Source organism: Trachemys scripta, chromosome 1 (assembly GCF_013100865.1).
Source record: "Trachemys scripta elegans isolate TJP31775 chromosome 1, CAS_Tse_1.0, whole genome shotgun sequence".
Taxonomy (NCBI): Eukaryota; Metazoa; Chordata; order Testudines; family Emydidae; genus Trachemys; species Trachemys scripta.
Window position 1 is genome coordinate 197,018,362 of NC_048298.1, and position 26,517 is coordinate 197,044,878.

Here is a 26,517-nt window from a genome sequence, read left to right on the forward strand (position 1 = left end):
GCCACCTGATACACCTGTACAACAGCATAGGCTTTCATCTACTAGTTACCCAGATAAAGGTTTTGTGTAAACAATATAGAAAACGGGGAGCAGCTTTGAATAGTTAGATCACTACTGGCTTGTGAAGCCTTTAGGTATTAACTTTCAAAGCACTTTAAGATCTATGCATGAAAAACACACTAGAAAAGGTAGTCAGTATCATCCTAATTTTTTACAGATGGGGAAAACTGAGGCAGTGATGGAAGCAACTTACCCAAGGTCACCCAGCAGGCCAGTGGTAGAGCCAGGCATAAAAGCCAGCGTTCGTTTGTGAGCGGTTTTTTTTTTCCCCTCAAGAGGGCCTAATGTATTTAGATAAATGCAGAAGGCTACATGTGTTTGGTTCAGCTTAAGTTAACTCAGTTTTGTGCTGAGTATGACTACCCCTTAATGGAACTTTGTAGGAAAAATAAATGAACTCCACAGCAAATGTTACTTGTTCTGTTTATTAAATGGTTGAAGCACATGAGTAATAAAAATGGAGTATGGCTAAGTGCCAGTTATTGGTCCACTTCTACCACCAAAAACAGGTGTTTGAACAGCTACAATTAATAACATACATGGAAAGAATTAGAAGCATCATAATGTAAGCTTCTACAGTATATTACATTAAACTTTAAGCACCCAGACTATTTTCTATATTTGTAGTTTCCTAACTGTATAGTCCAACCACACCAGTGTTCTTACCTATTATCTTTCTGCAGTCCTTTTAAATGCAGCAGTGAGCTGATGTTAAGATCTACACCAAGCCTCATTTTGGCTATGGTACATGGTGGTGGCTGGAATGTAAAAAATCCAAATACTGTTTCAACCAGAATTGTTCTTGTGGAACTATTCCCATAGTGAAGGCTTTACATAAATAGGGCTATAATCTGTTTTTTCCCTGAACACTACATGTACCATTAGAAATATTTACATCAACATAAACATTTACATCTGGTTCATAATATACAACGCAGCTTAACAATAGTTTCTAAACCTCCAGTGTAAAAAGTTTAAATCAGAAAGTTGCTATCATTTCAGTGCATTTTTTTCCACATATTTAATCACAAGGAATACAATGTATTATTTCTAAAATTCATTTTGTGTTACCAAAATGGAATGAAGTTATATAGTTTAGTAATAATTAGGGCATGGTTTTAGAGCAGGCGGTAGATTCAGCTTTGTAAATCCACTCTGGTAGTACTACTAGTGTCTAAAGAGAGACTAAAGAAAACACAAGGAACCATTAGAGAAATAAAAGCACCTTTAAAGACGTCCACATTTAACCATGCCAAAATATTATTTTAAACACACTTCAGAAGCGGCCATACTCCGTTCCCTAGACTGAAGTTCAATCCATTCTTATCTTCTGATTTGTCATCCTGTAAATAATGCTGTCATAGCCAGGATCCATGTTCCAGAGGTTGTAGGAGATTATAATCACGGCTAATGCAAGGCCTATCATGAGCCACAGAATTATGTTGAAGACCACAGCATAGTTGAAGTTGTATGAATACCCTAGGTTATATGAGGTGCTCTGCAGTGAAAGAAGGAAAGTATGGTTTAAAGAAGTGAGACATCTGGAGGCCAGCAGTCACAATGCTCCTGAAGTCAGCCCACATACAGAACATATTCTCATTATACTAACATTCAGACTGCCCGTACCAAGATATGGATATTTTGCACAGGCAATTCTGGAGTTACTTGCACTACATACTAATGCACCTACGTGATTGGCATAGTTAATGGAGACTAGGTTATTGCAGTTGCTATGTTTGTTCATTTGATAGCTGCTTTCAACTACCTGAAACGGGGATTCCAAAGAGGATGGATTTACACTGTTCTCAGTAGTACCAGAAGACCGAACAAGAAGTAATGGTCTCAAGTTGCAGTGGGGGAGGTTTAGGTTTGATATTAGGAAAAACTCTTTCACTAGGAGGGTGGCGAAGCACTGGAATGGGTTACCTAGGGAGGCGGTGGAATCTCCTTCCTTAGAGGTTTTTAAGGTCAGGCTTGACAAAGCCCTGGCTGGGATGATTTAGTTGGGGATTAATCCTGCTTTGAGTAGGGGGTTGGACTAGATGACCTTATGAGGTCCCTTCCAACCCTGATATTCTAGGATTCATCATGCCTAGTGTCTAAGCCACTAAAAGTTTAAAAGGTTGCTACAGTATCAAGTCAATATTCTAGTTCTACAAAATGGAGCAATGCACATGTTCACATTTTTAATAATTCAGCTGCAGAAAAGGGGTTTAAAGTGCATTCACTACCTCTTCAGTCTGGAGAATGGATCGACTCTTCCTCACAAGGGGAGTATCAAATGTCTTTGCAGTCACCACCTCTACTACGGCATTCCCACCATAGAGATTATACATCTCATCTGCAAACTGAAAGAACAACAATAGCTTAGTTTCAGATATATGCAATAGTTACTAAATCTGATTCTTGTAACCAAAGATGCACCAAGGCAGCAGATCTGAACAATCTGGAGAAATCATGGAAGTCTCCAATGATTTGAGTCTACTAAGAAGAATGCCAACTGTGAGCTAGTTTAGACCATCTCTTTACAGTCCACTGGACAGTTGTCCAGGATCCTAAGAGTTTCTTACTGACCTCCTATGGATACATGTGCTCTGATATGAAAGCTGCTATATCCCATGACACATGCTCTGGCCCATGTATTTCCCTAGTTCTGTACTTAATCTAAGATTCTACTTCAGAGCAATTCTGATCAAATGTGAACATTTGACACACGCTGGACTGCTGTATATGAATGGAATATTGTACAGAAGAGAGCTGTTTAACTTAGTGAATTAAGGATCTAGTATTTTGCCTCACTATATTTTGGTATCAAACTTTGGATACTAGCAAGATGGAGTTGTCTTAGATCTTGGTGGACATTTGTTTAGATAAAATCCACAACTGGCAGCCTGCTCAGGAAAGGAGTGAAAGAGCAGGTATTTGGGAAATGGTAGAACTGCTCAAGGTGCGAAAAAACACACAGCACCTGATCACATGGTGCTGGGCTAAAGCTAGAGCTATTTGCTTCACATTTTCCACCAGTTTAAGTGAGAAATGCCTATACACACAAAGTATCGGTTTTAAAACCAATTCATCAGGACTTACTGATTTACACATTTGTCAATATCCCCCTCTGACCCCTTCACAAACAGCTCTGACCTGCCAAAAAGGCCCTCTAATACCTTTCTTGCTCAGGGGTGACCAAATTACAGAAGTTTGATTTGATAATTGATGGAGGGACTAGAGTTTACCCAACCAAGAGATGGACAGGCCAACAAAAAGGAATAGCAATTCACAGCACAATGCTGTGTGACCAATGAATGTTGGTGTTCAGCTGTCTTGTTAATACAAAACCAGTACTGTTCACATTAGAATTGTTATTCGGACAAACTTTACAGAACAGTATTTATGGCAGATCTCCTTTTACCTTTTGCAGGGAATCAGCAAGAATCTGAGAGGCATCCTTGAATTGCTGAGAATCTTCCCCATACCGTTTCCCAATCTCTTCCAAGCCAGCCAGTTCCAGTGAATATAAATCTGGGGAGTGATCCTTCGCCAGATGCTTATGTCTAGACAGCTTAAGGGGGGGAAAGCGAACCACGGAGAAAAAATGAGTTGTTTAAATACTCAGTCCAATGAGATTTAATCACTGATTGAGTCAGCTTCATTTTTGTCTGACATATTCCATGCAGACTTGGAAGTTTGCCAGAACTTGCCATCTTGGATCAGAGAAGTGTCTACAGCTGGCTATATGGTCTTCAAAATGGGAGGCAGGGTAGCAAGTGCCTGAGTAAGCAAGCTTATGCCAGAGATCGTTTTAAAGAGGCACATGCAACAAGAGTTACAGTTCCACTGAAAGGAGTGTCATCCATAAACTTAAGGAACACCTTCAATTTATGTCAAAATCCTGATTCTAAGATTGCTGTAATAATAGAGAGCTTGTGTAACAGCATGAAGGAAAATGCATAAATTCCATGGATGCCCATGATTTCCTGTGCTACTAAATTGACCTTTGCTGTGAATTTTACAGATGAAGTTTTTTTTTTCTGCTGCCCAGCTATATAAGCAATATTTCTTCAAGATGTGAAATCTCAGGTATTTGACTGCGCCCCCCAATCACCACAGAATCTGAACACCTCACAATCGTTAATGAATGCACCCCCATGACCCTTGCGAGCTAGGGAAGTGCTATTACCCATTTTGCATCTGGGAAGAGGAGACAAACTATGTGACCTGCCCAAAGTTACACAAATTGTGGGAGAACGGCAACTTGAACCTGCCTAAAAAAGTTTTCTGTAGCAACTCAGAGCCCTCCCCATCTAGTGTCCCATCACAATCCATTGGAGATATTTGCTGCTAGCAGTCACAGATCAGCTAAATGCCATTGTAGGCTGTCTCATCATGTCATCCCCTCCATAAACTTTATCAAGCTCAGCCTTGAACCCAGGTAGGTTTGTTGCCCCCACTGCTCTCCTTGGAAGGCTGTTCCAGAACTTCACTCCTCTGATGGTTAGAAACCTTCATCTAATTTCAAGCCTAAACTTACTGATCGCCAGTTTATATCTATTTGTTCTTGTGTCAACATTGGTGCTTATCTTAAATAACTCATCTGCCTCCCTGGTACTTATCCCTCTGATGTATTTATAGAGAGTAATCATATCTCCCAGAGCCTTCTTTTTGTTAGCCTAAACAAGCCATGCTCTTTGAGTCTCCTCTTGTAAGGTAGGTTCTCCACTCCTCTGATCATCCTAGTAGCCCTGTCTCTACTGGAAATACCTTGCCTGATGCATCCTAGGACTGCGTTAGCCTTTTTCACAGCTGCATCACAGTAGCAGCTCATAGTTAGCCTGTGATCAATCACCCAGGTCTTTCTCCTCCTGTCATTTCCAACTGATACCTCCCCAGTTTTGTGAAATACAACTAACTGGTCTCAAGACCAATCCCTGAGGAACTCCACTAATAGCCTCCCTCCAGACTGACAGTTCACCTTTCAGTATGACCCTTTGTAGTCTCCCCTTTAACCAGTTCCTTATCCACCTTTCAATTCTCATATTAATCCCCATCTCCTCCAATTTAACTAATAATTTCTCATATAGAATTCTATCAAATGCCTTACTGAGAACCAAGTAGATTAGCTCTATTGCATTTCCTTTTTTTTTTTTTTTTTTTAAACAATCAGTTCTCTTCTCAAAGAAAGACATCATGTTAGTCTGGCATGATCTACCTTTTGTAAAACCACCTTGTATTTTATCCCAGTTATTGTTCACCTCTATGTCCTTAACTATTTTCTCTTTCAAAATTTATTCCAAGCCTTTGCATACAACTGAGGTCAAACCAATAGGCCTGTAGTTTTCCAGATCACTTTTTCCTTTCTTAAAAATAGGTACTATATTAGCATTTCTCCAATTGTAGAGTATGACCCCCAAGTTTACAGATTCATTAAAAATTCTTGCTATTGGATTTGCAATTTCATGTGTCAGTTCCTTTAATATTCTTGACAGAGATTATCCAGATTTAGATTTAGATTTAGTCCCACTAAGATGTTTGAGTTTGACTTCCACCTCAGATATGGTAATTTCTACCTCCATATCCTCACTTCCATTAGCTACCCTCCCACTATCCCTAAGCTTCTCATTAGCTTTATTAAAAACAGAGGCAAAGTATTTGTTTAGGTGTTGAGCCATGCCTAGATTACCTTTAATCGCCATCCCATCATCAGTGTTTAGCAGCCCCACTTCTTTCCTTGTTTTATTTATATGGCTATAGAACCTTTTACTATTTGTTTTAATTCCCTTAGCAAGGTCCAACGGTGCATGGCTTTTGGCAGTTCTCACTTTATCCCTACACTTTCTGACCTCCAAGAAGTAGCTTTCCTTGTTGATCCCTCCCATCTTCCTTTTCATGTAGGCTTGCTGCTCTCTCTTAAATCACCTGTTTGAGATGCTTGCTCATCCAACTTGGTCTGAAATCCTTCCCTACACATTTTTTCCCTTTGCCTGGGATGCTGGCTACAGATAGGTCATCTAATCAAAGCTGCAGAAGCTCTCAAGGTCCCTTCCAGTCCTATGATTCTATAACAACTCTGTACTGAAATTTAACCCATACAGCCAGCTATGGCTTTTGACTACTTGTTGTGGAAACATGCACTAAAGCAGCAATGTCCAACCTCTTCATCTAGAGGGCAGAACAATCATTTCATTTCAAGAAGGTCAAGGAGCTAATATCAGGTACATATTCTCTACCCTGTTCTGCTCTCATTGCACCATTGGGCAGCATATAAAGAAAACAGGAACCACCCACAAGTCACCTGCTGGGGATTCCCCAGAGATGTTGGAAGGGAAAGCAGTGGCTCAGAGTGCCCCAGCTCACACCAGGGCTGTTGCAAGGGACAAGAAATGATGCCAACTCCCCCCATTTCAGTGGCAGAGCTGATTCAAACACTTCAGTTTAGAAACAGGATGCATTCTCAGGGAACACATTTTCAATCTCTAAATACACATTTTATTAAGTCACCGTTGAAGGCCACAGTTCAAATCCCTAAGAGCTACAAATGGCTCCTGGGAATTCAGTTCGGACACCACTGCCCTAGAGATCTTCACACATAGGATGTCAGACTTTAACAAAAGCGTCTTTCAAAATTCCCTCAATCATATGTGAGACATATAGAGTGTGTTTGAAAAGTCGTGCTCACCAAGCTGGAGATATCATGCAGGACTTGTAGTTCTGACAGAAAAAGCAGGTCAACCTAGGGGAGAGAAAAGTATTTTCTGAACAGAACTGAAGATGAGGCAGCCTAATTTTGTTGCACATCTCAGCAGACTGCAGCTATAAGCAGTAGTTTTTCCCCCCCTGCAGTGCTTGTTACTGGGTCAAACAATTCCAAAAATCAATCACCATTTTCTAGTACTTAAATATTGAAACTTGGGGAGCAACTTCCCCTTAGACAACAAGGAGATGAAAAACGAATGAGCATATTTCTTAAACTGAACTCATAAAAGTAAATCAGAGGCAGTTTAATAAAAGCAGTATTCATCGGCCACTGTTTCTTACCTCATTGTTTCTGCTGAGAGAGTTGAGGGGAATTGAACTGAGAATGGAGTTATCCTGGAAAAGGCGGTTCCGTAGCTGTCGCAGCGTGACAGAAAGGTCTTCAAATACAGAGTTTGCCTTTCCCACCATATAAACTCTCTGTAAGAACAGTCATTGTGTAATATGAGGATAGTTCAGTTTTGGATTTTTCAAACTTCATAGATTAATTCCATTACACATGCAGGTGCTTTTGTAATACAAGATGTTCATACAGCCAAGAGGTTTAAGCACATCAGTTCCCAATTGTGTGGTTTAACTCTTATTTCAAATGGTTTAGGAGATGAATCAATACTCACTTCCTCACTGGGAGCCAACTGCAAGACTACAGGGGTTTCCTCAGAGAACAAGGTGTGAATAGCATTTGCAACACTGTCAAGACTGAAAGGAACAGCCTGAAAAACAATAAAGCTCTAATAAGGAATTCTGGCCAAAATGTGGCTAAAGCAACATGTAGATAAGGATGGAAATTCCTTGGGACAAGAACTGTGACCTTCTATTTTCTGCATTGATTACATACTTATGCTCAGAGAGATTTATACAACAGCCTGCATCATGCAGCCAGTCTTAATTGATAAAAGTGCAACAGATGTGTCTGTATTCATTGTGGGCACGGTATCTGCATTTTAATACTTTCCCCAGAAGTTTAGAAAAGGGGAACAATTTTAGAGTCCCTTGTTAAATACAAAATTAACCTTATTAAATTGTATTAAAAATGAAGACACAGAAAGGAAAGGAAAGGAATGCATACTATCCACCCTACAGCAAAGATGTTTTCTATAAAAGAAAATGCCAGCTTCATACGCTCATATTAAATCTACAAGGGGTACTAGGAAATTCAGAGTAAGGGTTCCCAAAGCAACCAGTTCAATGCTAGACAATGTGAAAATATAAACTGTTTAGTTGTGTCAAGATAAAGACATGCCTTGAGGGATGTTGGGAGAGGCACATGACTTATGAAGAGATAAATGACAAATTTAATAAATTAGTATTAGTTTTGTTCTCAAGAACAGCTGAACTTTGCAAAGTTTTAGTCACCCATTCACTTTTGATGACTGAGTAAAATATTAACTACTTGATCATTATGATAAAGGTGAAGTAGTAGGTTTTCTACCTACAATAAAACATTTCAGGACAATTTTGCAAAGGTTGACTGCTCTTTTAGGAGTCTGTAGGGGTATTCAGAGTTGATTTGCTTTCATCTTCAAAATGAAAAATTTTCCACAGCGGAGGAAAAATTAGTGAAATTGATTGGGAGGAAAAGTTTAGACAGAGAAATGTGAATGAAAATTGAGAGTTCTTAAAGAAGAGTTTATTAGATGGCCAAAAAGACATGATTCTACAATCAAGAACGAAGACAACTTTGGCTAAAAGCCTATGCTGGTTCAGTGGCACAGTGATGGCAATAATTAGAAATTTAAAAGCAATACATAAGTAGAAAAAGGAGGAAATAGATATAAAATTAGAAGTTATTTGGTATAGAAAATTTATGAGGGAAGGTAAAGACATTGGGGAAAAATCTGGCTGGCAAGGTTAAGAACAATAAGAAATTAAAGCTTATTAGGAATAAAATAAATTCTAACAACGGAATAAGCTCATTACTAGACAGATGGTTAAATTGTTAATGATGGTATAAGTAAAATAGATATTTCTGTTCTGTATTTGAAAGAAGCAGGATGATGTACTCTTATCACATGAGGATGATGAAGTACTTTCCAGTCCATTAATAACTAAGGAGGATGTTAAACAATCTACTAAGGATAAACAATTTGTAACCACCAAACCTAGATTATATGCACCCAAGAAGCCTGAAAGAGTTTGCTGAAGAGATCTGGTTTGCCAATGTTAATTTTTAATAAATCTTGGAATACTGGGGAAATTCCAGAAAATTGTAAGAGGACTAATGTTGTGCCAATATTCAAAAAGGGCAAGCGGGATGACCTGGATAACTATGCGCCAGTTACCCTGACATCAATCCTGGGGAAAAGAATGGAAAAGCCAATACAGAATTCAATTGATAAAGCATTAAAGACTAGGAATATTTTAATGCCAGTCAACTTGATTTTATAGAAAACAGATCTCAAACAAACCTGATTTCATTCTTTAATGAAATTACAAGTTTGGCTGATAACGTTAACTACACATTTGTAATATACTTAGACTTTGGTAAAGTGTTTGACTTAGTACCACACGACATTCTGAGTACTGATATTGTAAAGTGTCATTTTTTAAAAAGTACATGCGAAATGGATTAAGTATTTTCACACGGAGAAGACACCATGTATACTAAAGGGTTCTAATCTAGCAGAGAAAAGCATAACGTGAACCAATAGCTGGAAGTTGTAGGTGGGCAAATTCAAATTGGTCGTCAGGCACAATTTTAACAGTGACAGCAATTTAACATTGGAACAAATTACCAGTGGAAGTGGTGGATCCTTCACTTCTTGAAGTCATCAAAACAAGACTAGATGCCTTTCTGGAAGATGTGCTTTAGCCAAACACAAGTTACTGGACTCAATGCAAGGGTAACTGAGTGAAGTTTACCATCCTGTGATTTCCAGGTCAGACTCGATCTAACGGTCCCTTCTAACCCTAATTCTCTGACTACATGAAAAGCTATGTGAAATAGAAAAAGCATAACTGGTGAAAGGTTAGCTTTTGGGATTTTTTTCGAACACCAAGCAATACTTTCAGTATTAACAGAAGTATGAGTAACAGACACAAATACAAAAAAAATTGCAGATACTTACATTCTCAACAGGGTAAGAAATTCCATCTTTAGGCATCGCCAGCTTGTCTACTCCCTTCACAGTAACCAGAACAGTAGCTCGAGGACGATGAAATATATCACCCACTGCAAGCCCAGGCCAGGAAAGGTCCTGGTAACAAAATTTAAAAGCAAAAACTTTTGCTTAGCTTGAAATCAAAGGAAAAAAAAAAACAACCCAGATCAAACTATATCAAATGGTTAATGTAGAGAATTTGCAGTGATATCAATGAATCTTTAAACTTAGTAGGGAGTCTAAAAGCTTGAAAGGATCTCCTCCCTTCCCGCCCCGAAGTTTCTTTGTTAATTCTCTATTAACAGCAGGCCCTCCATAACATTAATGTAAGAAAAAGTGTCATTCACATACTGTACAATGTTGGCTTATTAAACTGGCTATGTGGCTACTGAACCAAGTTTCACAGTCAAGACTGCTACATTCCACAAGATTCACTGAGAGAGTCCATTTTCTAGTGATATTAAAAGCAACTTCCCATGATCTGAAGGAAGTAGCAAGCTTCTCTAGTATGCTGGAGGAATATTTTTATTCAAATACATGCTTCTTATAGACCAATAATATTTAGCCACAATGGAAAAATACATTGCCGGGATGTTTCTGGTACAACTATAAACAATAAAGGCTAATGATTCTGACATTTAAGTAGAAGTAATTAGGCTCTAAAGCAGTGGAAGGGTTCTACAACACAGACAGATGCTTTGGCAGCTTATTAAGAGCAAGAGCTGAGTCTGTTTTGCATGTAATTGTATATCCGCAGAATTTACATGAACGTTGACCAGGATATTCCCCCCCCAAAAAAAGTTACTCAACACAGGTGGCAATTTTACAAGACCAAGCTAAATGCATTTTACAATTAACAATGTTTGCTATGACCTATATATTCCTTATAGGGGAAAGAGAAATTGATTGAGATCCCCATTAAGAGAAAAAAAGATTATTAGTTTAATCCTCCCCTACAGGGAGAGAACTGCAGAAGGATTCGTTTTGGAGACCCCTATTTTAACATTTCAGCCTGTTCAGCAAATGGGGAAGTTCAAATCTTTTAGGTGTTTCAGGTTGCCCGATAACTTAACAGTGCATTAATACAGACAGTAATCCCTTTTTAAAAAATTAAAGTTTGAATGCCAGAGAGTCTGAAGGTGGAACCCTAAAAGTCTCCTACAGCGCAGTTTCTATTCTCCTAGATTATGATTCATGTCAAGACCACAAATTAAAGCTCCAATACTACAATGAGCTCCCCACAACTGCAGGAGTCTGCATGTATGGAGTTCATCATGGGATCAAAGCCTTAATCATGATACTGATCTCTACTTTCACTTTGTGTGTTTGTTTTTTTGAGTGGAGGAATAGCTAGCTGTAACACAATTTGGAGGGTTCTCCTTCCCTGCACTCTTCCGACATTTTGTTCTTTAGGGGGGGAGGGGAATGGGGGCTGCTAGTTCTGGACAGTCCCAAGGGCCCTCACAGTTAAGCAGGGACCACCTAGCTTAGAAGAAGGAATAGACTGCTGAACAGAATAAGTTTTCTATTTCATATCACAGATACCCCAGGAAAAGCAGCATGGTGAAAATCAAGTTGCCTAGTTGGCCAAAAAGCATTTGATTTTACCTTGTGCCTCAAGCGGACGTTCAGCGCACGTAGTACATAATCAGTCCTGCTTTGTTTAATGGAGAAACCACTAAAACTATTCTTAAGAAGTTCTGCTCTTAGTTTCAAGATCGCAAGTGTAGTTGCCTGTTAACAGGGTATTTTCATAGTCCAAAAGATAGGACAGAAGAGGCCCTGTAGACATTTTATTATTAATCATTTATATTGCAGTTAGCCCTTTAATAACAGTTTCACTGTAGAGGAGGAAGAACACAAGTTAGATTCCCAAGGTTTCTGAATTTCCTCTTAGTGGTCTGTTTTATATAGTTCCTACTTTATTTCCAGCACATTTTATAAAATCTGTGTACCTCAACTATAATTCAAAGCTCTCAGAAACAACTAATCTGAATTTTACAGCTTTTTCAAAATGAAAACTGAAACATACTTCTTCAACAGAAAAGCCCATGGATAATGCAGCTATGTCTGGGATCCGCTCCCCTGGTACTGGCCAACTTCCATCTCGGAAAACGACAGATTGGGGTGATCGTAAGACACTAAACTCATCACCGGAGACACCTAAAACAGAAACATTATTGACAGGCAAGTCTGGTAAAGCATGAGTTTCTTAAAACCCTGTGAAGCAGACGTGGATTGCAACAACCTCTTCTTGATTCTCAGCCTTCCAGTGCACAGATCTACCAAGTTAAGAGAGAGAGCTGAAGAGAGCCATTAATTTCAATGTATTAGGATGCAATGGATAATTCCAGTACAGAGTTATGTATAGACAAATTGAGGTATTAAACAAAATCAAGGCATGAAAGAGGTTCTATTAGTAAATTAAATTAGTTATACCATTTTGACCTTGGTGGAAGAGGGGTATGCTCCAAAACCTGATTCTGGATCATAAATTCCAGGCAGGTGTTGACAGTAAATATAAGCCATGATATGACATATTCACACCAACTGAACAAAGTGTATCTCAAGAATTTCATGTTGTTGCTCTCAAAACAATGACATGCAGACGAACAGAGGAATAGGTCAACCTACAGTCATTTGCCAAAAATTCAAGCACTTTTTTATTGATGGCAGCTCATCCTGCTGAACAGCTGCAATTTTAATAGAGTAACGACCCTCATTTCTTAAGACTTCTTCTGGATCAATATGGGTGGGGGCAATTTATAGACTAACAATAGTAATATTGGTAGCCTGTCAGCCTTAACACGTTTCTTTACTACTTTACAGGCTACAAGACACTCATGCAATTTACTCTGGACAATTTGGTTTAGAGATGGTATCTGATTTACAGCTGCTTCTTTTTTAAACCCAATTTTCCTTGCTAGGTTGACAGGCACAAATAGTGAAGTTACTTGCTCAAGGTCACAGTGAACAAAACTGCATTTGAACTCAGGAAACAACCATTTTTCCAGCTACGCTATAATCATTTGACCAAAAGTGACTCATGGGGCTACACATTCTGGGAAGCCTGGAACACAATTTTGAGTTGCAATTCATCAAGCATATTCCTATCCAAAGACAGAAGGGTAATGTAATCATAAGGAGTCACCTTCTGGCTCAGGTGGTAACTCTTTGCAGGACCAGAAAGTTCTGGCATTAACCACAACTGACACTTTGGATCACACCCGAGGACACTGCTGTCCAACTTGTGGCCTTCATGGGCAGTTGTGTGAAAGGAGAATGTCTGTGTCCCACAATTGTTAAACTTTTTGAACCAAGCCCATTGGTCCACCAAAGAGGTAGGGGACCCGCCTCCCCCGCAGCACCTCCGAGGAGAGCAGGGAAGGCTCCCAGCAGCTGCTGCAGAGAACGGATGGGCCGGGATTGCCCAGCCGATGAAGCCGGTGAGGCACTAGGAACTCGGGGATACCGCCACAAACCCCAGCGCCAAACCAGGCTCCGGGCAGCGCCGGCGGGTGGATGCGGCTACCCGGGCAAGCTCCGCGGCGCAGCCGTACCCGGCAGCGGAGACCGCCGCGGGGAGCTGCCCCTCGGCCGCGACAGCGACCAGACACCCGCCGCCGGCGCTGCCCAGTGACAGGGCAGCGGAAATAACCGCGGAGGGGAGGTCACGGGCCCCGTCAGCCAGCGGGAGCCGCGCACTGACCGAGCTGGGCCGGGCCGGGTTCCTGCCGGGCAGCGCCGGCGCCACAGCGTCACGAGACACAAGCGGCAAAGCGGCACGAGCCCCCCCGGCTCCGCCCCGCGCCGGACCGCGGCCGCCCCCGAGCTCGGGAAGCAGCGCCCCGGAACCCGGGCGCCGGAGGCTGCTCAGGGGCAGCGGGCGGCTGTTTAGCCGCTGGTCAGACTCGGTTACCGCAACCGCGCCCCGCTCATCCCGAGAGCCGCCCCCCGACCCCCGCGGGAAGCAGGAGCTGGGGCCCCGCGCTCTGCCGCCCCCCCCCCTTACCAGCCAAGCACGCCGCTGCCAGGGCCCAAAGCATCATCCCGGCCCCCGCCATCCCTGCACAGCCACGGCCCGACAGCGGGGAGACTGGGGAGAGGGACGCCCGGGCCGCACACAGTCAGCCCCACAAACCCCGCCCTCCCGCGTATGCTGATTGACAGTCCCGCCAGCCACTCACAGAGCGCCCATCTGAGTGACAGGGGAACTGACCACACGTAGTGTGAGAGTTCTCTTCCTCTCCCCGTGCGTCACTGCCCCGGAACTGACCGGCCAGTCCCGAGTCCGGGCAGGAGGCGGGGCTTTTGCTTGAGTGATACCCAGCCTGGCCGCTCACAGGGTGAGGGGTCTTTGCACAGCGGCCTCGTTACCGTCTGGGAGCGGGTAAGGGGCGGGGTCTCTCCAGCAGCAAGTGAAGTCTACTCATAAGTGGCAACTGCTGTGACCACTCACAATGCGGGAGAGCGACCCCCTCCCCCCAGCCCCAGGGTGCCCAATCCTAGCCCACGTGACAGCCTGTGCAGGAGGTTGGGCCTGGCATATATCGGATTGACAGTTAAATTGACCACTCACAACGTACGGGATCGCTGCTCCACCCTCTTCCACACGTATATGAGGAGACAGGCCCAGCAGCCGTGGTGGCTCTGTGCGCACGCAGCTGAGCTGGCGGCACTTGGTGCTGTAGCAGGGCTGATACTGGAAACCATGTGTTTGTTATTACTATGTCAAGCCAGGGGGTGTGGCAGTAATCCTAGCTCCAGCACCACTGGCAGAGTATAGCAGCCCCCTCCCCACCTGGCTATGGAGCCTGCTCTGGGAGCAGGGGCTCTCCAGCCCTGGCTGTGTGCCTCAGCGACTCCCTGCTCACCCCAGGGTGAGGTGGGTGACAATTGCTTTGCTGCTGCTCTGCCCCCTGCAATGCTGCCCCCAGGAGTAGCTGCTGTGTGGTGCGCTTGGCCTGACTGCAGCAAAGATGGGCGGGAGCCTGCCAAAGGCTCCCAGGCTCCTTCAGGGTGTTGTCAACCTTTGCTGGTGGCTCTGGCTGCCCTCAAAGCTGCTGCTGGTTCTCGTTAGTAACAGGAATGTGCTGTTGGGTACTTGTGCCCTGCTTCTCTGTGTTGTTCATAACAGCTGTAGCAAAGGCTCCCAAAGATAGTGGCCCAGGCAAGGATTTCCCTACCTCTCCTCATCTCCCCTGCCCAAGTCATCAACTAGTTATATGCAGTGTAGCTAGTTTAGTTGTTTTCCAACTAGATCTAGTTGTTAATTTTTTTTCTAATGAGAGAAAAATTCCATTTAGTTGACTAGAAATTTAAATTGAAAAATGAAATATTAATAGTATGGTGACCATATATCTGTTTTGCCTGGTACAGTCCCTTTTTTAAGCCCTGTCCTGGCTATCCCAATTTTTTGGGGCAAAAGTGGGATGCAGAGGAACATGTGGGGATGAGTGGTGATGCCAACCCTGTGCAAGGGCACAAGTGAGCAGCAATGCCAGCCCCAGCCTCATGCGGGTGGCAGGCAGTGCTTGGGCGAGCAGCTCGGCCATGGGGCACTTGGGCTAGCTCCACCTCGTGTCCCATTTTCCGTTTGGGAAATATGGTCACCCTAATAGACACTTTAAAAGCATATATATGATAAAATACTTGTACCTGAAAAAGCATATAGGTTTGAAAAGTATGAATAATGATTAGCTTCCTCACACAGCTGTGTTTGTTATGAGAATGTCGGCAAATTCATTTTGGCGCTGTTGGCTGACCTAATGCTTACAAATCATAATTTGAAATTAAAGTCTGAAATTAAGGTCTGCCAGTCCTGCTGCTTCGGCGTACCCGCTGCCAAATTGTTACCGAAACCGCGGGACCGGCGGACCTCCCGCAGGCACGCTGCCGAAGGCTGCCTGACTGCCGCCCTCACACCGACCAGCAGGCCGTCTCCCGTGGCTTGCCGCCCCAGGCTTGCTGCGCTGGTGCCTGGAGCCGCCCCTGTACATGATCATGTAACTAACAATTGTCTCCTAGTACATATGCATAAGTGGGTTGAATTAAGGTTGCCCATACAACCTTAATTCTGGCATATCCTAATTTTTGAGTGCTTGACTTTGCAACTGTAATGTTCTTTTAATACAGGGGTGTGTGTAAATGAATGATACAGAGTATTTTACCTAGAGAAGAAAGTATGTTCCTTGCACTGAGGAGCTCGTAATCTAAATTAGACAACCACAGGACAATGGCTCAAGAAAGGGGTGATAATAAGCATAGGGTAGGAAGAATGGCTTAATGAGCTGACTTTTGAGGAGTGCTACAAATCAGCAAGAGGGTGTTTGGGGGATGAGAATAGGTGTTCCAAGTGTAAGGGGCAATATGGAAGGACGCACAAGGGAAAAGAAGGTTGTGATTGGGGGTAGGGGTATGTTAGGCAAAATTAGTACTTTTGCATTTAATCTAAATCAAGGATCCTACACTGCTGTTATGTGAGTGTCATGGTGGGGGAGATGTTGTCTCAAGAATCAGAATGAGGCTAACTGTCATGTGACTGTTATCACTTTTGTCTCAAGGATCAGAATGAGGCTGTCATGTGACTGTTATCACTTTTGTCTTTGTTGTATATCTACATAACTTGTATTGTCAGCTTGCAATTTTATTAGGTGTCTCACAACACTTGATGTTTTTCTTAAAGTCCCAGCTCCTGAAGTCATGTAAATACATAAAAATCTCAGCCTGAAGAACTCTGTGTGGTTCAAAAGCTTGCCTCTCTCAGCAACAGAAGTTGTCCAATAAAAGATATTGCCTCACCCACCTTGTCTCTCTTACAGCCTGGGACCAAAATGGCTACAACAAATCTCAGCTTTCACTTAAAAATAAATAAATAAAAAGGTTTCAGGCCCTTATGGTTGCAGAGCAAAGCTTGAAAATGTGAACCCTGGAGGCTCAAAACCCAACAGGAAAATAAAAAGAACCCCAGAGTTGTTGGTTTTTAAAACATCTCATGACTTTTATTCCAACTTCCTGATTTTTTGGGGCCTGGTTAATGTGTTTTCAGTGATTAAGGTTGGCAATTCTGTAACTTGCTATCCTTCTGCAGGAAGGAGAACAACGGCCTGTAGCTGGCAGTTCTGGCCTCTTTTATGTTTGTTCTGTTTTGTTGTTTGGGTTTATTTTCCTCCACAAATCACAACAGGAACATGGCTTGTAAAAGAACTTTCTCTCCCACTCGCTGTGTCTTGCTTTGGTGTTCTCATTTGTTCTCATCTGTGTTTGTTTCTTCCATGGGAAAGTAGCAGAAACTCTGCTATGAAATTGAACTTTTGCTAAACCTTTACACCAGTTTGCCCTGCCCAGTGGGAGTCTGGTTCTCAGGGAAGCCCAGTATCGGAGAATAATACCATAAATGTACAGAGTGGGAGAACTCTGATCCTTTTCTCTGGGATCTTGGTTAAGATCCAAGTTGTGCTTCTGTGAGAGTGAATTTTTTCTCCTGTATTCAGTCTCTTGTGGCAAAACTGCCACGTCTTAAAATTGTCTGATGAATTGGACTATACTGTAATTTGCTGCTTAGGGCAGGCCAAAAATGAGGTAACATGGACCTTGTCTCTATGGAGATGGGGTAAGTGGGGGCCAGGAGCAGGGGGGAGGGGACACCCTGACATTAGCCCTCACTCCCCCCCCCACCCCCTGCACAACAAGCAGGAGGTCCTGGGAGCAGCTCCAAGGCAGAGGGCAGGAGCAGCACATGGCAGTGGGGGAGAGGGACAGCTGAACTGCCAGCAATTTATAGCCTGTTGGGCGGCTGCCGCACAGGGAAATTAGAGGAACAGGGAGCTGATGGGGGGGCTGCCGGTCCACTCTGGTTCCAAGCCCCCACCAGCCAGCTGCAATGGGCTTCTCTTTCTGCAAGCAGTGGACAAAGCAGGCGGCTGCCAAACAACGTTATAAGGGAGCAGTGCGCAACTTTAAACGAGCATGTTCTCTAATAGATCAGCAACATAACAACGAAACAACATTAACCGGGACGACTTTAAGTGAGGAGTTACTGTAATGTGGTGCTTAAAATGCCGCAGTTGTCTGGAGCCCTGTCTCCACTAGCATTGTCATCAGTGAAGATAAAATGATGGTAGTGCAGTGATGGCTCATAAGAAAAAGCTTAGGGCTTGTCTACACTGAAAGTGCTGCACCGCTGTAGCGCTTAATGAAGATGTTACCTCCTGGCATAGGTACTCCACATCCCTGAGAGGCAGTAGCTATGACAACAGAAGCCCTCCCCTTGACATAGCACTTGCTATACTGGGAGTTAGGTAGGTATAGCTGTATTGATCAGGGGAGTGGATTTCCCACACCCCAGAGTGACATATTTACATGAACCAAAGTTTGTAGTGTAGACCACAGTTTAGTGTATGAGGCTCAGGAGTTTAAGTGACTTGCTAAAAGCCACTAGCCAATTGATGACAAGCATGTTAACAAGTGGTGCAGCTGTACTGCTACTAACTGTGGTGCAACTGTAAGTATAGATAGGCCTCAACTGTATTTAGCATTATAGGCTCAATCACAGTTTCTGAAATGGTACTGAACATAGTGGGGTCCCATCTATACTTGCACTTATCCGTTTTCAGCCCTGCATCAGCTTTCCCTGTTGTGAGAAGTGGCTGGATTTCCTAAAGTAGACTGAGCTTTTATTAATTTTTAGCATAGCTAGTGACAGAATCCAGGGGCCTTATTCTGCTGCCACAGTGGTGAAAGTATTGGACCGTAGAAGGAGTCCCGACTCCTAATTCCCTGCTCTAACCACTGGACAACACTTCACCTATTTAACAAACCCTATTAACTATTCCACACAGGGAATAATGATTTCCTAATGCCAGACCCTAATTGTAAACACCAGTCCAAAAGTCCATTTACAGCACATAGAGAATTTATCTAGAATCTGCAGAAAGAATAAATATGGAATTTTAAAATGAAACAGGAAACACTCAGTGTGGATTTCTGTGATGCCTCCTCTGTAGTTCCTGACATTTTTGATGCACTAATGGAAAGTGTGCTTCAACCAGTGAGGGCTGACAACTCCTTTCCTACTGTGTCAAGAGACTGGGCAAGTTCCAGAGCCTTGCTCTATTATTAGCCTTCAGACTGCTGACATACAGAGAGACTCATCACAAGGACTATCATTTGGAGGCACATGTGCCTGCTTTAGGGATTTACAGTATTTACAATGTGACAGAGAGGTCCAGTATGAAAAGTTGTCAGCCCTGCCATTGAACTGCCTGTGTTTCTACGGATCCTGTCCTTATTTGCAGCTTCTTTATGTGAGCAGGAACAGTCTCATTTCTGTCGGCAAACCTGAGCTCCTAGACTGAGCTAATCAAAGACAGCTCAAATAACTGCCAAAGGCCTCAGATAAATGTATTACTGGGCTAGCACCAGACTACTTCAGAGCTTAGTGCTTTGGAGACCAGTGTGTTAGGTTAACTCAGGTGCTCTCCTATCTAAACAGCAGGCAGATGCTTTCAGCACCTTTGAAGGAAGGGAGGGAGGTACACTGTGCTTTTACTCCGTCCCCAGCCAGCCTATAAGTGGCTTTCGAATCTTGGAGACTACTACTAGGTATGTGATTTAAAAAAAAAAAAAAAGATATAAATATACCAGTACAACCCCAAGTGTGGGCAGTTATACTGGTTGTTCGTAGATCCCACACAGGAATAAGCTCTACTGTTATAACTGTGTCCACACTGAGGAGTTGTACTTCCTTTAACTATGCTGGCATAGTTAAAGGCATGCAAGTTGAGTGTGTAGAAGGTGGTGATAATAATGAATTAAATTTAAAAAAACCCATACATTTTCCTGTGTCTCTGCTGTAATGGGGATACGAGAGGTGGTGAAATAAAAGGGAGAAACCCCCAATTACAGTAGGCAGGTCTTTTTCACCTGCACCCAGGATCTGTCACCTGTGAAGTGTCTATCCGGTCCACTCCTCCCATCTATGTACATGTGTATGCAGGGAAAGAAGAAGAGAGAAACAAAGCTCTTTGAAAACACAAACAGTTTATTTGGGAATAGCAACAAAGATAGAAAAGGGGAAAACTATTAACCATAAAAAGATAACAAACAGTTGTAGTTGCCCCATGGGTAACCCGGGCCCCAAATACCCCTCCCGTGATAACAAAGTAAAATAAAGGAAACCAAAATACCCCAATACTCTACTCTGTCAGAGGCTTCTGGGCAGATGATGAGAAAATGCTGTTTCTTTCGTAGCTGGTATTTGGAGGGCCCTGAACCTCAAATCTCCTGATGACCGATTTCGGACTGAGGCGAGAAGAACGCAGGATCGGACTGGATCTGGACCCAGGTAAGTTGGTGACTCTGGATATGCAGGATATCGGACAGATAAGTTCGATTAGCTGGTATATGGCTGCCCTCCTTGACAATGCTGGTCTCTTGGTCTGTTGCTGTGCAAAGGAACCGCACTCGACTGCCTCTCAGGTGGACAGTGACAGCTAACAGTCGCGGAATCCTTTTTACAAGCACCAGGGCGTCAAAGTTCCACAGCGACTCAGGCTGGAACTGGATTTCACACGAGAGTCTGTCCGCTTTTTCCGCCCTTAGCGCAAAGCGCGTGAAAATGTCCAAGAGGACATAACTTAACCCCAATATTGAACAATTGTCATAACTATTAATACAAACAGTACTAAAACATCATAGAACACACAAGATTTCATCCAACATTGCTTGGAAAGTAATTCAGATTTCTATGTGATGCATGCTAATCTTAGCTGAATTAAAATATAATGAACAAAACATTCTTGATGAGTTTAGCAAATAAGCCCTGAGGAATGGGCTTGTGTAGGGTGTCACAAGGCAGAGAGACAAGAAACAGTTCCACATTCCTTGATTAGACATGTTAAATTGGTTTCACTATGTACAGAGCACTCTTCTAGCGCCATCTTATGGTCTGAAATAGAGCTGCATTCTCTGCAGATTGACATACCCCCTCTGCAGTCCCCCACCAAAGGTTAAATTAAACCAAAACAATCCAGAGCAGCATTTCACTTTATTAGTTATCCTTCCCTGTCAGGTTCCAGTTCTGTCCCAGTACAGCTTTTTCTATTGTGTACAGTAAACATTGGCCTAGAGCTGCCTAGATGATGATTGAAGCTGAGATAGAGCTAAGGCCGATGGAAATTTGCAGGTAGTTTTGGAGAAATCTGCAGGGTTTCCCCTCCCTCCAATCTACAGAATTTCTGTGGGGAGTTATAAATTTGTTTCCTATCCTACCTGACCCAGCTCTTACATTTTAATAAGAGGTAAAAGCTTATTCACAACAGTTTATTATTTTATTATAATCTGCCTACATTGATGCTAGACTAAATTTTATAGAAAATCTGCCAAATCTCACAAGATGGTGCATGTTTTGAACGCAATCACAGCAACTGCAAGAGTGAGAGACTTAGGGCTTGTCAACACTTGAAGTGCTACAGCAGCACAGCTTCAGGGCTGAGCGACACAGCTGTAGTGCTTCAGTATAGACACTACCTACACCAGCGGGAGGAGTTCTCCTGTCATAGGGTGATCAGATGTCCCAATTTTATAGGGACAGTCCCAATTTTTGGGTCTTTTCTTATATAGGCTCCTATTACCCCCCACCCCCTGTCCTGATTTTTCACATTTGCTATCTGGTCACCCTACCTGTCAGTGTAGGTAATCCACTTCCCCAAGAGGCTATAGCTAGGTAGATGGAAGAATTCTTCTGTTGATTTATCACTGTCTACACCAAGGATTAGGTCAGTTTAATACATCACTCAGGAGTGTGGATTTCACACCCTGAGTGATGTAGCTGGGTCAACCTAACACTTAAGTGTAGACCAGGCTAAGGCCAAAATTTTTAAATTTGGGTGCTTAAAATCAGGCTCCAACATCCATATTTAGGCACCTAAATAAAAGTAGTCTGATTTTTCAAAGCTGTTGAGCACCTCCTATTCCCATGTTCTTCGATGGAAATTGTGTGTATTAAATACTTCTGTAAATCAGCCCACTTGTATTTACATATGATCACATTCTGCACTGGGTGTTGCCTGTTACTGATACCTGTTGTGGGCTGGGAAAATATGCTTAAGTCAAACCAAACTGGTTTGAGAAAGGCAATGTAAGAAGTTAATCAGTTTAGGTTACCAAATTGTGGGTTTTTTTGGGGGGAGGAAGACAATTAAAATGTGTTTCCTGTAGTAAATCACACCAACCCACCCTGGAACAGTCACCTCTTATGTGAGAAGTGCTAGAATTTAAGACTTTACAGACGTCTCTTACTCTTGCAGTTGCAGTGATTACCTTCAAAACATGAACCATACATAGGATGACCAGATAGCAACTGTGAAAAAACGGGACAGGGGGTAATAGGTGCCTATATAAGAAAAAATCCCCAAAAATGGGACTGTCCCTTTAAAAACATCTGGACATCTGGTCACCCTAACCATACATAAACCACCTGAAACAATAGCTCTGTATGAACTGCTCCCATGCATCTCACAAACCTTTGGAAGCATAAACAGGAATTCAGCTGCAAGCCACTAAAAAGTCTTTCTACCATATAAGGATTTCATTCTACTTAACCAATATTCTATAACTAAGTTTTGGGGCCAGCTGAGTGCACTTTTCCTAGGGACCCACTAAACATAGTTTTATTAGCTGGCTTTCATTTTGTGCTTTCCTTCTGTATTGGATGTGAAGATTGTTAAATTTAGGATAACTGTGTTGAGGCACTTTGAAGTGAAAGAAACTGAATTCTAATCTCGGAGGAGACTGAGTCAGAAGTGGGGGAAGAGATGAGTGTCTAGTCAAGAGCATCCGAAAAGAGCAATGTTTATCCCTGAACAATGCCATAAAGACGATGACATGGGTCAGTGTGGGTACGGAAAGAGCCAGATGACCTTAAGTGGGGTAGACCTTGATAGTTTTAAAAAGGTCTACAGTTAAGTGGTTTAAACAATTCTAAAGTTTAAGGATTTAGACATGAAGCATATTGCTGTCTTTAAAAATACATATGAAACTTCAAACAAAAACATGTACCTGTATAAAGGCTTAACAGAAACTAAGGATCATGCACAAACAGTTGTTTTGAAGTAAACAACCCAATTATTTACTGAAACTACTTGCAAAGGTAAAGAAAAAGTTGCTGGTAATCTGCAACACCTGGAAAAAAGCTACTTTTATAACCAATCTACTTCATCTGTTGGGTAATTGACATTTTGGATTGATTAATAATAATGGTGCTATCATTGAAGATATAGAACAAGACATCTAAAACAAGTGAGCATCATCAAAATAACGTACTTTTTAGAAGACCCTTGTCCATACGCACTGTACGTTCATTGCTGCGTATAACTAACTGTGTAACGGAGCATCTTTTTAGGACAATTGCTTAGTACAATGTCTTTTTCTTTGTCTTGGAATCACTTTACTGCATGTTCTCATAAAAATCATTAGCTCCTTATGTCCATTCAAAACACAGATAAAGCCCAAAGAACTGCCAAGCTATTAGAAACAAGATAAAAATGTCAGGTGCAGTGTGAAATCAGCACTGACAGACTGTGGTGCCATTGACACCTGTCTTGAAGAAATAAATGAGGTCAAAACAATTGGTCTGAAGGATGCCACAGCATTTCTGTTCCCAAAGATGTTTTATAATTAGCTACAGTAGCTGAGACCCTTCTCAAGCTTTTGCAGAAGAAACTTCTAGCTGAAGCCCAGAAGCATATTGTGGTGGCGTTTTCAGGAAAAGGCTGCCTAGAAACTAAAATGTGAGAATGCATGGTTAGCCCTATACCTCTGATATGGCTTTGCACTGCCGTGCAGGAGTCCTGGGTTTAGCCTTAGGACCAGTTTCTCTCTCCCTAATATGGTGGCTGGGATTAGGAATGCTATAGAGACAACAGATCCAGATCTGTGTACATTGGTGCCCTCTCATGAAGAGCATGATGGACTCTGAGTGGATCTCTCTCCTGCCATCCATCTCCATCCTCTGACAAACAGAGGCTAGGGACACCATTCCTTACCCATTCTGGCTAATAGCCATTAATGGACTTAACCACCATGAATTTATCCTGGATATATGAAAATTAGAAATGAGCTTGAACCCAAATCTTGGCTAAGAATATCTATGAACTTCAGCTCTTTGGATCCAAAGTCTGTGTGTGGCTCATGATGAAATGAGGCTTCTTTCTTCTTACTGTTAGCCTGGGCCCATATTCTCTCAGCAAGGGACCACAGTTCTGTGAGGCTTACACAGGTTTTTATGAAAACTTTAATTACCCATGAACGTTAACTCCCTTATTGTTTCCCTGCTTTGCACCCTGTATCCATCGAAGCTTCTTCTCTCCAAAAAAAAAAACAAAAAAAACAACAACAATGCTAAGGCCTGGATCCACAAAGGGATGTAGGTGCTTAGAAAATGACAGGAATAACACTGTAATCCACAAAGCCTGAGTTAGACCCCTAGGTTCCTCTACAGTGAATGGTGGTGGGTGGAGGGGGAGTGTTAGAATGAGATCCACAAAAGCCAGAACTCTAGGTGGGGAGCTGCCTAGGCTAGCCAATAGAAGATGCCAATGAGAGGGGTGTGCTAAGCCAATCCCCTCTTACAGAGATAAGTGTCTAAGTCCAGGCTGCAAGGAGGCACCTATCTCTGCTAGAGAGCCACAAACGGTGAATAATAAGTGCACTTTGGCTGAACTTGCATGCAGGGCCCAGTCTGGTAGGGAAGCTCAGACACCACCTAACTCCACACAGAACAGCCGGGGAGAGGGAAGAAAGCAGCTTTCTTTTTAACCTGGTGGTTAGAGCATTCACCTAGGATATGGGAGACCACTGGTTCAAGTCCCCACTGTGTCCTATGGGAAGGGATTTGAATGGGCATCTGCCACCTCTCAGGTGAGTGCCATAGCAAGGGTGCAACTGGTGCTTCTCAGAGCATAACGGACACTGGCTCCCCTCTGAACAAAACACTGCTCCAGCCTTTGCTCCTATTGGCATATGAGAGTAGTAAAGAATCGCAGAGGTCACATTTTTCTTACATTGAACATGGGGCTTTATCTGAATAAGGAAAACAGTATTATGTCTAAAACTGCTCTGTCTCTTTCCCTGATTCACTGCAGAGCTTCTGCCTAGAACAGTCCCTTATAAACAAATGCTACATTCCACTATGATGACATGTCAGTTACACTATTTCAAGCTGTACTGTGTACAGTTGTTACAGAGGGATATTGTAGTATAATAAACAACAGTACTTTTCCCAAATACCAGAGCTCGGGAAAGTCTTACTTCAGAGGTTTAGGTCACTGCAGTGATTTTTAAAGACAGTTATAATCTTATTTTATCTAGAAATTATGTGTTCTGAAAGAGCTATTTTTTGTAAAATTTTTGTAATAAATTAGATAATAACATTTTAGAAAGAGGAAGAAGTATTAAAAAGCACTCCCATTTCACAGACCAGAGCAATAACGTGTCAGGCAGCATCAAAGTATTAAACAATATTGCTTGCATCATTAACACCAAATGACATGGCTTAAGAAACCAATTAATGACGAGGTTAAAACATAAAGTTGTCACACAATATAGTTCTTGAAAGTACTAAAAATTCTGTAGGGTGCAATGCACAACTTCCCTGAAGCAAATAATTTTCATATAAAGTTACATGGAAATTTAAAGATTTTTTTTCTATTATTTAATAAAATAATAACACTTCATTTTTGTATCATTTCACATGGTCAAAGCACTGAACAAATAGTAACTGATCTACACAACACCCCTGTCATGTAGGAAGGTGGAGTATGTATTATTATTGCCATTTTGCAAATGAGGAAACTAAGACAGAGAAGGTTTGGCCATTGACCATGTCAGATCAAGGAGTAGAAATCAGAAATTCTTGGCTCTCATCCCTGAACCCAGTACATTAGATAATTCTCTCATTAGATCATGCTCTTTCTTAATTAGAGGAATATGTTTGCATATGATACATTCCAGAAACAAGACAAGGAACAGAATGACTCCTGTGTTTGTAAAATAAAGAGGCACTGTCAGCTTCAGAATCATAATATGAAATAACTGTTTTATGTTTCACTTTATAACTAAAGAAATCAGTGCAAAATTAAAATAAAATATGTTCGCTAATTTGTCTTTCATTAGCATTACATCAATTTTTGCTGATACTAAAGAGAATTACTATTTATTTCTACAGTGTTACATATGTGCGTGGGGCTGTACTGCTAAATGCAAGAACATAAGGATCTTGCCCAGGAGATCTTGGTCTAAAGCCGTGTTTTTCAAATGCGGCCACCAGGAGCTTTTCTTGTGGCCACAGCCTCTTGGCTGTGATTGGAGGAGGGAAGGCAAAGCCGCGGCCCCTCCTTCTTGCATCTGGATGCACCACCTTGATGTTGGTTGCTGGGGCCACCAGCAGGGGTTGGGCCCTGCCCTCCTCTGGAGACATCCAGGGCACAATGGTAGAGGAGCAGGCAGCCAGTGGGTTTCCCATCTTCCCAGCAACGGTGGGGTTAGGCTTTGGGCTTCAGCCCTGGGTGGCAGGGAGGCAGGCTCTGTCCACGGGGCTTCAGGCTCC

The 26,517-nt window shown here is 42.4% G+C and overlaps 1 protein-coding gene across 1 annotated transcript; it reads right to left on the minus strand.

Moving 5' to 3' along the window:
* Positions 1–466: 466 nt before the first annotated feature.
* Positions 467–14,077, minus strand: ATP6AP2 (ATPase H+ transporting accessory protein 2). The gene is made up of 9 exons (XM_034754365.1): positions 13,924–14,077; positions 11,944–12,074; positions 9,879–10,007; positions 7,428–7,523; positions 7,093–7,230; positions 6,734–6,787; positions 3,470–3,619; positions 2,292–2,408; positions 467–1,558 (listed from the first exon to the last, which is right to left on the minus strand). The coding sequence occupies exons 1-9, from the start codon at positions 13,973–13,975 to the stop codon at positions 1,373–1,375; spliced, it is 1,053 nt and encodes a 350-aa protein (XP_034610256.1). The 5' UTR covers positions 13,976–14,077; the 3' UTR covers positions 467–1,372.
* Positions 14,078–26,517: the final 12,440 nt, after the last annotated feature.